Source organism: Seriola dumerili, unplaced genomic scaffold, assembly GCF_002260705.1.
Source record: "Seriola dumerili isolate Sdu_G_001 unplaced genomic scaffold, Sdu_1.0 BDQW01000111.1, whole genome shotgun sequence".
NCBI classification, from domain to species: domain Eukaryota; kingdom Metazoa; phylum Chordata; class Actinopteri; order Carangiformes; family Carangidae; genus Seriola; species Seriola dumerili.
In genome coordinates, this window is record NW_019174366.1 from 666441 (window position 1) to 678488 (window position 12048).

Genomic DNA, 12048 nt, shown 5'->3' on the forward strand with positions numbered 1-12048 from the left:
AGATCGCAAATGCAGCAACTCATACAAATACATACAAATACAATACACACTGCTCAGACATAGCAGTAGTTTAAAATGTAAAGCTCCTCTGAGGTATTGACACGCAAACATAGGAGTGTTGGACACTGTGACGTTTAGCAAACCAGACAGACAGACAGACAAGTCAACAGTTATAGTGTCTGTTCCACTGAACAACAGCTGCTGCTGAATTCAAATTCATGATGAAAACGAGACTGAAATTTTACTTAAGAAACTTTTATGCGGGAGGTATTGCAGTCACGTGTGTTAGGCCTCCAGGATACACACAATGGCTTATGGTGAGTACTGAATGTAAACACAACTGAAAACTCCTGAAACACACATGATTTCCTTCCTCTTACAAGTACGTCACACATTCACAAAAGCAACAAACACACTGTTGGTACAAATGAGTGGCTTATCTGATGGTGCCTGTGTTGTTGTTTCAGCTGCTCTGTTGGCTCTGAAGTCCTCCGCTGAGTTCAAGAAGAAAGCTGTGTGGACCAGAGCTTATGGCTGGTAATTATATCGTAACCACAGCGATGCATACTGAGGGTCTTCACGACAAAAACAATGCTGGAGCTGTAACACACGAGCTGTATCTCTCCTTCCTGAGCCTGTCGGATGTGGAGACAGTGATGTGATGTCTGAATGTGTCGAGGCACACTGCAGCTCCACAGACTTTCAAATAGAAAAACTCCACCGCTGCCGTCGCTCTGCTTCAGTCATACATGACGCTGATGTTAACAGGAATGTGCTCTGTCAAATAGTATTTCTATTAAAAGTGTAACAGAAAATTTGAATGGTCTGTTGGTAAATTTCATTTTGTGGCTTCTGGGTTTTCTAAAATACACATTTAACAAATCAAACTCACTGAATAAAAAAAAGTAACAGACTTTCCAGGAAGTTCCAGGAAGATGTTACAGAAAGACTGAAATGGTCCAACCATTTAGTTCTTTTAAATAGTTTTATTTATTTCCTTTTCATCTTCTTCTTCCATTTCTCCAGGTGGTATTGTCTCTCCTTCAGCAGCTGCCAGATTGTCACAGAGGCTCCTGAAAGGACAACACTGCCGTTAGAGAGTTGGCAAAAACAAAATAGTGTCAATATGGTAATTTTGTATTTATGACACAGATCTAACAACTGCAAGAGAATGGCTGTTACAGAACTGTCTGCAAATATTCCGTACATATATAAACACAGCTGCAAACAGACAATAGCTGTGGTTCATCAAGTAAAAATTAAATAGTCTGAGATGGTAGGTTTGGTAGTAAAGTGTTTGGCAGTCACATGTCTCTAGTCTCTTTAGGTTGCTACAAGTCGAAGTATGGTAAACCACAACTCAGTCTAATTTCAGGCAGGTGGGACAAACCAGTCTCCTGTATGACTACACCCTGATTTAAACTCTTTAATCTCCTTAGTCAAGTCAGGACCAAGCATCAACCTCCAGGCTGAAACATGAAGCCAACACTTAAGTGCAAAAAGCTGCAGTTCCTCTAATGACCACTAGAGTCTGGCTCCAACAGTGAGTCAATCCCCATAGACTCCCATGTTAAAATATCCAACTTTACAGCAGAAACATGTTTACAGCCTGGTACAAAAACAGTTTTGGTCTCTAGAGCTAATTTCCTCCTTCATGACAACTGTTTATATAACTCACCTGTTTACATTTTATTAAGAATTAAAGTTATACATAATTAAGGGCGTGGGTGAGCCTATGCTTGCCAAAAACTGGCTTGCACTGAAGTCTCAGCTCCACACACCCCTCCTTTTTGTCCTTTTTGTCCTTTTTTGGATTAGCTGGGAGTTAGGGGCGGCGTCAGATACTGCCAAGATGGCGATAGTGACTGACCCATGGCCCTTTGCTGCATGTTATCCCCTCTCTCTCCCCAACTTTCCTGTCACTCTCTCACTGTCCCTATCTGAATAAAGGCAAAAAGTGTCCAAAAAAATAAAAAAAAGATGATGATGGTGGTGGCGCAGCTCACTCTGAGCTTCAAAACTGCTTCAGAAACCTGTGGGTGACGTCACAGAGGCTACGTCCATCTTTATTTACAGTTTATGGTGTGGACTGAAAATTACTTATTTTTTAACATTTAAGGTTAAACTATTAAATTCCAATACTGTTAGTTTAAAAGACTAGTTATGTATACTTATTGTTTTTTCCAAGAGTGAGATGAGTAGATTGGTATCAATTTCAAATCACTGTTGGAGGTGGAGTCAGGATATGGTTAGCTTAGCATAAATATTTGAAACTACTGTCCAAAGTTCAGATGCCTAACAACATCTCCACAGCTGACTGATTAACATGTTTTATCTTGTTCATTTAACACCAATACTATGCTGTAGCCATGCTGCAGACTCATAGCTCTGTTAGGCTGCACTTAACACAGCAGTACTTTGAGATACATGCTAACAGTAGCACGCTAACATACAAACACAATGCTAACATGCTCATATTTCATAGGTATAATGTTTACACTGTTCACTAAATTAATAAAATTTGTTAGCATGCTAACATTTGCTAATTAGCACAAAACACAGTACAGCTGAGGCTGATGGGAATATTAGGTTTGCAGGTATTTGGCCATGAACCAAACAAACTGAACAAACTGAAGTTTTGAGCTGGTGGTGGCAGTAGATAGAAAGTCACAGTATCACCAAAATCATTAGGATTCATCCCTCAGGGACCATGAATGTCAGTACAACATTTCATGGCACTTAATTAACAGCTGCTGAGATATGTCAGCCTATGGACTGACCGTTGACCACTAGCATGGCTACAAACGACAATTTTTTCAATCTTTTAGGGGAGTTATGTGCTGGAACTATTTCTTGTCAGACAAGAGCGTGTCCATCCACCCTGTAACTGTTGCAATGATAATATTCACATTGTTTATTTTTTGTTAATTTATTTGCTTTTATAAGACCAATTTCATTCTTTGTAATTTATTTGAGTTGCATTTATCATTTGTATATTGTTTAATTTAAAATAAGAAATAGTGCTTTTATTTTGAAGGCTAAAAGTTGCGCAGGAATTCCGTTGGACTGCTCTCTCGTAAATAACTCTTTGACTCTTTGACTCATTTGAAGTAAGGAAGATCAGACATGAAGGCTTATTCCCTTTAACCTAGCATGCAGCCCATGAGGTATTTGTTTGTTTTGCCTTATTTTACTGGTAAAATGTCATTGATTGTTTATTTTGACCTAACATGCTTTTGTTTCCACGGTGGATTTGAATCAAATACATCAGTAGCAAGAAAAACGCTTGTGTCTGCCTGTGCTTGTAGGGAATACTCACTCTGTAGTTCTTTGCAACCTCTCCTGCCTTAAAACTGGTTGCCAGGTACGGTCAGTTTTGCTTTTGCCTTTGGTTTTGGTCTCCACAGGCTGATGGTTTGAAACCTAGCAACCTCACCCTGATAACAACACTTCAGGAGGTTGCACACACTCACTGCTCCTGACTGTTCTTTTAGCACAACAAAAGATAAAATAATTTCTGTCATGATAACTTTCTAGACTTCTAAAATCCTGTAGTGTTACAAACAGTGATTTGCCATCCGATGAGCCTTTAAATGCATTCACTTGTTACTCATATTGGACTTCTGGGCTTATACATCAGTGTCTAACAGGCGTCTGAAGCAACACGCCTCCACCACTGTAGTCCATGTTTCTTAAACACAGTGCAGTTGGAATGCTGGATAACTATAATCTTACCAAGAGCAAGAACAGGCAGGTAGAGCATCAGGAATACAGGGGGGTGAATGTGTGTTGGGTTTAGTGCAGCTGGCTCAATATACGGCAGGGCCTGGTACAGAGTGACACCTGAATAAGACCAAAAAACAAAAACAATTATAGTCAGCAGAAATAAATCACATTCAACTTTTTAATACTACATATAATAAGTTGTGAGAACCTGCTGTTTTAAAAATCAACCTGCTATGGTCCAATAAAGACAAGGTTTGGGTGGTATCCAAAATTTTAATACCTCCATATAGTCATGCCCAAATATCACAATATATATACGATATTATCGCAGCGCACAACTCCATTATACTATAATTATATTATTGTATTTTATGTTTCAGGTGTTGTTATGCCTCCATGTCAGTGACAGCCACAGAGGGAGGTGTTATGTTTTCAGGTTGTCCATCCGTACATACTGTACATACGTCTGTCCGTCCCATTCTCATTAACACAATATCTCAATAACACCTTGACAGAACTTCTTCAAATTTGGCAAAAACATTTACTAAGACGATGAACTGATTTTGGTTGTCAAAGGTCAAGGTTGCAGTGACCTCATGAAACACGGTTCTGGCCTTGTGAATGCGATATTTCAGTGATGCCTTGAGGGATTTTCTTCAAATTTGGCACAAACATTCATTTGGACTTAAAGATGAACTGATAAGATTTTGGTGGTCAAACGTCTCTGTGACCTCACAAAATACGGTTTTTGGCCATATCTCACAAATTCATACACTAATTATGACACAATTTAACTCAAATGTCTATAAGAATAAAATATCCAAAAGACCAAAGGTCACCTCCCCTCTGACATCATAATGCTCTGTGAAAACACTTCTGGACATTATTCAACACTGTAACTCAGGAAGGAGAGACTGTGACCATATTTCCTGTAACTTGGCTGGTTGGTGGAGGACACAAAGACAAGGTGGTAATTCTAGTTTTATAATATATAACATGTAATATATAATATAAAAAAGTTATATGAAAAATATCACATATGGTGGGTAATATCGGGATATCCCATATTATCGAATATTGGTCCAAGCCTAATAAAGACCATTTCCTGCTATGAACAGTCTTACCCTGTGTCCCTTTAATAGTATTTGTTTGGCTGCAGTGAACATCAGTTTGTGTTCTCTCTCTCCCTCTCTCTCTCTTTCTATCACACACACACTCAACTGGAATGTGCTTTCCTCACACACTTCCTGAAATTTTATCATCGGCTGTGCTTTGTCAATTCATTTCCTGTATACACACTAACTTCCCTTACACAACACCAGTCTTTAATACATTCAAGTATAGTACAGCTCTTATTGTTGAGTGTAGTAGTAAACTGTTCACCTTCAGTGGCAACTGACAGGATGTATAAGGGGATCCAGAGTGTGTAGCGAGTCCACAGCATGGTGATGGAGGGTGTATCCATTACACGCAGCAGCTCATGTGGGTACCTATCACAAAGCACACATCAAACTGTTGAGCACAGTACTAACTTCCAGTTTTTTCAGTCAGTAGATAAACATGTAAAGACTCCAGTTTTCTCCTTTTATTCATGATGGTGCAACATGACTAAAGACTCATGATAAAAACTATGATCTATTTTGCTATTCCTATGTGTACCTGACTATTCATGTATGTTCAGTATAACCTTTGCAAACAATGCTGTGTCATACTTGCTACCATTGCTACATGCTACCAACAGGAGAGGTTTTACCCTCAGTGGCTTAGATCACTGTATAATGTCAGAGAAGTTGCTCGTAGTGATGAACCAAGAATCAACCTCCAGTTTAACGCTTAGTTTAACACTGAAGTGCTAAAAGTTGCAGTTCCTCTATGACCATTAGAGTCTGACTACAACAGTGAGTCAATCCCCATAGACTCCCATGTTAAATTTTTGTGTGAAATAAATTGAAAGTTCTTGTAAGACCTGAAATTGGCCATCTGTCGTAAAAAGCACAAACAGACTGGATGAAATGAAACGAGATGTTAGTGATGTGTTTACCGTAACAGGTCCAAAATGTTCCACAAGAAAAACTGGACACACACAACTGGTTTACTCTGGACCTCTTCCAGCATGATGACCATGATCAACAGGAAGTTCTTCTCCATGACCTGAAAGAGCAAAACGGCATCCACAATCTACCGACTGCTTCAGATATGTGAAGAATTTTACATCAAACATCAGATAACAGGATTAACAATGACATTCCACTGAGGTTACACACTTGGATGAAGCGAGGAAGGAGTCTGGCTTTCTCAATCCCATCTGCGATATGGAAGAGCTCCAGGATGGAGAGCAGCTGGCAGAGACTCATCACAAAACCAACAGAGTAGAACGTGTCTGCTAAGGCATCTGCAATGTCAAATAATCACATGTGATCATTGATGAAAGCCATTTTATACACAGAGGAGGACAAAGTACACAGCTCCATCACTTGAGTCAGAGTACAGATCCTCCTAGTCAAACTCTAATACAAAGGTTGATCAGTCACATTTTTACTGGAGTTAAAGTATTGGAGTACTTGATTTTAAAATACTGAAGTATTCAAAAGTACATTTTTGTTGCATTGTTCCACGTTTACAGAACCTAATGACTCTGAAACAAACTATTGATTTCTGACTGACTGACTGACTGACTGACTGACTGACATGTCAAATAAAAAGACTGTAGACATGGACATAAAAACAACTGAATCAACATGAGGAGCCTTTGGTGTTTTCATATTTCTATTTTTAGTCAGTGATGAAGTCTGGTCGTGGTAAACACAGCAAACATTTCAAACTAAATGAATCTTTCTTTCTTTATAAACCTTCAAACACAGACTTCAGATCAGAGCATGGTCTCCGGTGAAGAATCTTCTGCCTCATCTTTATCTGACATCGCCATCATTAGGACACTGACAGGTTCAAACATGACTGACAGTGGCGGAGTTGGCTGTGATAGTTTTTCTTTTTTTTTTTCCTATGATGAACACAGTGTATGGTCTATCACATTTTCAAAATAAAATAGAATTCATTCCACTGGTTAAAAGCTCTGGTTCAAAGTAAGAGTACTTCACTACTTCATAGAAACGTAGTGGAGTCAAAAGTACATTATTTGTTTTTAAGTGTAGTGGAGTAAAAGTCACAAGTTTACAAAAATAATAATCAATAAAGTACAGATACTGAAAGATGTGCTTATGTATAGAACCGAAGTAAATGTACTTTGTTATTGTCCACCCACATTTATTCATACTCTCCTGAGTTAAAACCTGTATTTGTTTAAAGAGCTGCTCTGTCCACTGGGCTACTATCTGAAACTTAATAAAGCTCACCTTGACCAAATGTGAAGAACCTGGCTATGGTATTAGCCAGGATCCATGTGTGCCCACAGAACTGAAAGAGGTTGTATGAGAAAATGTAGACGAGCCTGAAGCTGAGCCTGCAAATGAAAACAGTTCACGGATCAGGTTTTCAATCATTCAGTGTGGGTCTTTCACATTCTGAACACCTTAAATTTCACAGTGTAACCAGTTATTATGACCAGCTTCATGGCAACACTTACAGTAAATGTTAATGGTGCTAGTTACATCTATGCTCTTCCTGTTACAACAGGTCAAAACCTCAGAAGTTTACTATACGACTGCCAACACTGATCCACTTCGAACTATTTTGAATAAATTTAATTACATGGAAACTACTGTAATTCAGTATGCATTTAAGGTAGGGGCGGTTGCAACAAATCCAATTCCTCCAATCAGAAACATGCTAGAGTGATGACACTAATTCTGCACATGCTCAGTTAGACCTGAGCAGCCAGATCAACACAGTCTACACAACAATGTTTTTGCTAATTATGTCCCAAACAGATGCAACAATAATTGCTCATTTTAATGCATAAGAGAATACAAACAAATTATTTTGTGAATGATTTTGTTAGTCTCTCGTGTTCTTATAATATATACGTCTGTTCTGTTCATAAGCAATAACATAAACTGTGCCTATATTTGACTGAACGTAGGTTCAGTGTTCTACACAAAACAAAACTCAATAACTGCTTGACAAATATTAATATTATTGTAAAACAGTGCATGTTTTCAGAATACTGCGCTTACTGAGACAAAAAGTAAAAGTTAATTAGTGAAATTTAATGTATTTTTAATATGTTGCAACCGTCCTCAGGGTTGGGGTCACTTGCAACATCTGAAATCTTCCAATCAAATAAATATGTATATGATCATGTATGATCGTCTGTATAATGTACAATTTTGTGTGCCTGACTTTTGATTATACTGATACTTTTATTCAAGTAGAGTATGTGTGTCTAACCAGCACCTTCTCAGAGAACGTGAGCTTCCCCTCGGGCAACTATAAAACCTTCATAAGGAAACCCTGTTAGAACCTGTGGTGGAGAATGGATCCACATTCTTTAAACACTGCAGAAACACTGCAGTCAGATTACACTGATTCATGTCCACTTGGGGCAGCAGAACAAACCATAAACACATCTGACACATTATGACTTAATAAAGGGTATGGCATTTGTGTTAGTGAGCAGTTGCTTATTTGCACATCCAACAAATTCAGAACAACATATTGTTCATTTAGATTCCTGATGGTGTCGACCTGATGTATTTTCAGTCCAGTATTTACTCTCCATCAGCTCCTGAGAAAAATATCTGTCTGTTTAGCTAGTAAAATCTCCACTACATTCACCTGAGTCGTTAAAGGGATTTTTCCTTTCCACTTGCTCATGGTGGAACTTTTGGTTTCTCTCTATGATATTCGAGGTCTTGACCTGACTCTGTAAAGAGCCTTAAGATAATGTCTGTTATGATTTGGAACTATATGAATAAGTTAAGTCAGATCCAGTGTTTATTGAAAAATATTGCTCAGTGCAGCTTTAAGAACATTTCAATGACGGATTTAATGTGGGACTCTGACACATACATGCAGGTTTTGCTACTTTGACTTACATTGGGTCTGAATACTTGTTCCACTACTGCAGGAGATTTCAATTGCTTATCACTTGAGAACAGCTGGGACATGTATTGTCCTGCATGAAACCCTCCTTATCTTGGAGTAAGGTATAAACATACAGAGATATAAAGTGATAAAGCTCTACAATCTTTCACTGAATAACTGTGGAATGAAACAAATGAAAGGATTCTGCTTTTACTTTTTAGTATTTGCAGAGACGTCCTCTCAGGTTTCTTGACATCAGTACAGATAATACAGATTTAGATTTCCACTTCTGACTGCAGATAAGAAATAAAATGATTTATAGAGAACACCTTGGGTCGTTTTAAAACTCAAATTGAACATAAAAAGTAACAAGTAATAAGAAGCCTTTTTATAGTGAATTAGCCTGGAGAGCTGGCTCGCCTATCGTTTCTCAACACACCCTGAAAATACAGAACATTCCTTCCACAGTGAGAGCTCACACACCACTGTGTTACTCTGAAATACTCACTCACATTCTCCGTCTTTTGGTCCTTTTGTTGCAGCTCAGAATCCCTGTGTGAGTTTGAGGAGGATCATTTTTCCAGCTGAAGTTTGTGTCTTTGTGCAGAACACAGACCCGCCTCTTACTTCATCCTGCTTCACAACTGGAAGCAGAGAAATGCTGCAATGTGTGTGTTTGGCAGAGTTTCCTCAGGCCAATTGTAACAGCGAGGAGGAAGTGGACGGTTCCATGTATGAGAACTGACATCAGATCAGTCCCAGCACCCCCTCCACAAAAACCATGAGCTGTCTGCCAAGAATACAGAAGTCAGGAGAGAAAGGAGAGAGCAAGCAGCAGGAGAGTTACAACACACGCACGCACACACACACACACGCGCGTGCGCGCGCGCGCACACGCACACACACACATACACTACGTGTCTATAATTTTAGGGTTAGCAAGTTCAACCTTTTTGGTGACCTGAGCAGAAAAGCATGAAGTCTTACACAATCTACTTTAAGCTGAAAGTGAAAGTGAATCATAAAAACAGTGTCTGACTACAGTCAGAATTAAGCACAGTGTGTGTGTTCATGATAATGAATAGAAAACAAAAAACATCTAAATAATAAACTGAAATTACTCCAAAAAAGATTTTTTAATTTTCACCTGTGACCTCTCGTAACCATGATACCTTGAACAGCTGGGCACGGTGTGATTCATCATTTCAGTTTTACCAACCAAGAGAACAGCCACCTCATTATGTTCACATGTAACATGTTGTATATGTTTTTGTATTTACACAAATGACATACATTTACAGATTTTAACAGCTCATAGAGTTTTCATAGTGAAAATAAGAGACAAAGTTTTTTCATCATTGACACATAACAGTTAGAGGTGCTGCTCTCAGTGGAATAGTGTGCACTGCCCTCTAGTGGTGCAAAGAACAAATTCATCTTGCAGATTCAACTTGTCATTTTCTGCAACAAAAACTTACAGTGAAGAGTCTGACACTGTTCATATCAGCTGCTGCCAGAACACAGTGTAAATATTCATGTGTGGATTCATTGTTAGAATACACATACATGTGAGTGTCAGAAAAAAGTGAGCTCGGTCAAAGGTCAGGGAGGGTGAAGGCCAGGCTACAGAGGAGCCGTATCACATGCCTGCTCTGGTGAACAGTGTGGATTACACCTCAGTTAAGATGATAAAATTGTGAGATATTAAAAATTCATTGACAGTGTCACTAACTCTATTCATTTTCATGTGCATTTCACACACAGTACATTTGTCTGTTTGCTGAACCAACCTGAAGTTAAAAGCATTGAAGAATAAATTCCTTCCAGCAGGTTCATCCCTTTTTAGTGTCCCCTAGAAACATTTCTGTTGTGTTGTGAGTATTTGCAGCTAATGTGTTGTCAAACTGATGAAGATGTTTTCTGAATGTGTTTGTTTTGTCTATTTGCATGTGTTTTCTTAGGTTTTGTGTTGATCTCTCAGAGGAACACACAAACTGCTGACTCTGTCCAAAGTCCAAAAATACACCTACCAACACCTCTGAAGCTCATCAATGAACATAGTGAGAGTTATATGCTGGCTCTATTTTTCCAGTGTATCTGTCCAGGGCCTGTGGGCTGTTGTGTGGTGAACAGCTGGTGAACACAGGTTATGGTTTTTGTCTCTGTAGAGACACCATGGTACTAAACCTGTGACCTCAACAGTGACGACAGGAAGTTGTAGGCTTCATTTATTCTTCTGCTGGGTTGTGTCATACTTACAGTGGCTGTGTAGTTCCACTCTGTTGCTGTGTCCTGGCTGACAAATTCTCATTTCCAGTCAAAGGGAAATCGAGGAGAGCTCACGATAAATATGAACACATGACACCTTTTATTATTTTTGCCCCCTCTCTGCACTGATGAAAAGCCAGAGACAGATGGAAAACAGATTAGTCTGGTTCTAAGGTCTCAGTCTCATATCCTCTCTGACATTACAGCTCATTTTCTGTATCAAATGCTGTGCTGCACTCAAGAACCCTGCACTACAGAGCATGCAGTCTCTGACCTTTCTGCCATGGCTGCACAGTCACACTTCACAAGCCGTGTGATGGAAGTCTGCATGCAACTGGTCAGATGGAGAAAGCTGTATGTTGATGAATGAAAATTTAAAAAACAAGGATTATCACTGAGCCTGGTACCTCAACAGATTGGTCATGTAACTGTTTGAACTTGGATGATCTCATAGGTTAAATCATTTGAACTGACTGTCCACTTACTATGTAGTTCAACTTTCAACCAAACCTCATGGTATTAATCTGCTGTTGGAATTCGCTCAGTTGCCTTAGAGATGTTTCAACTGCCATCATGTGATCTTGGGAATCGAACTTTGGGCACATCATCTCATGTACAACCAAATAATGTATTATAATATAACTTCTGGCCATAAGATGCAGTTGAAAGCTTTGGAAAAAGATGGTAAGTGGAGTCTGAATTAAGATGTTTTTGTCAAACTATTATTTCAAAGTCAGGTTTATGAAATTTTATTTTAGGTTCATACGGCTCCAGTACATTTTTAAATGTATTATAACAGAGAACAATGTTTTATATTTTTCACAATAAACCTCTTCTCTTACAAATTATGCTCCTACTGTATTTTGGGGCGAATTGATCTTAAAAAAACAGTTTAGTACATGACAACCAGTAGCTGTATGAAGTGATCTTAGCTAAATGTGGTCTGAGCTAACACTGGCACGCTAACATGGTCACAATGACAAGGCAAATATGCTGATGTTAAGTAGGTGCAGTGTTTGCCATGATCACCATCTTTGTTTAGCATGCTAACATGCTAATATGCTAACATGC

At 38.8% G+C, this 12048-nt stretch overlaps 2 protein-coding genes across 2 annotated transcripts in view; one reads left to right on the forward strand and one right to left on the reverse strand.

Moving 5' to 3' along the window:
- The window catches only part of focad (focadhesin), a 56516-nt gene extending 55695 nt beyond the window's left edge, over positions 1-821 (forward strand). The window contains exon 44 of the mRNA XM_022747766.1: positions 468-821. Coding sequence (XP_022603487.1) covers positions 468-541 — 74 coding nt within the window. The 3' untranslated portion in view covers positions 542-821. The remainder of the gene's footprint in view (positions 1-467) is intronic.
- On the reverse strand, positions 8-9475 carry hacd4 (3-hydroxyacyl-CoA dehydratase 4). The gene is made up of 7 exons (XM_022747767.1): positions 9222-9475; positions 7080-7186; positions 5991-6118; positions 5768-5877; positions 5110-5216; positions 3736-3843; positions 8-1073 (listed from the first exon to the last, which is right to left on the reverse strand). Coding segments are annotated over exons 1-7 (645 nt in total). The 5' UTR covers positions 9224-9475; the 3' UTR covers positions 8-990.
- Positions 9476-12048: the final 2573 nt, after the last annotated feature.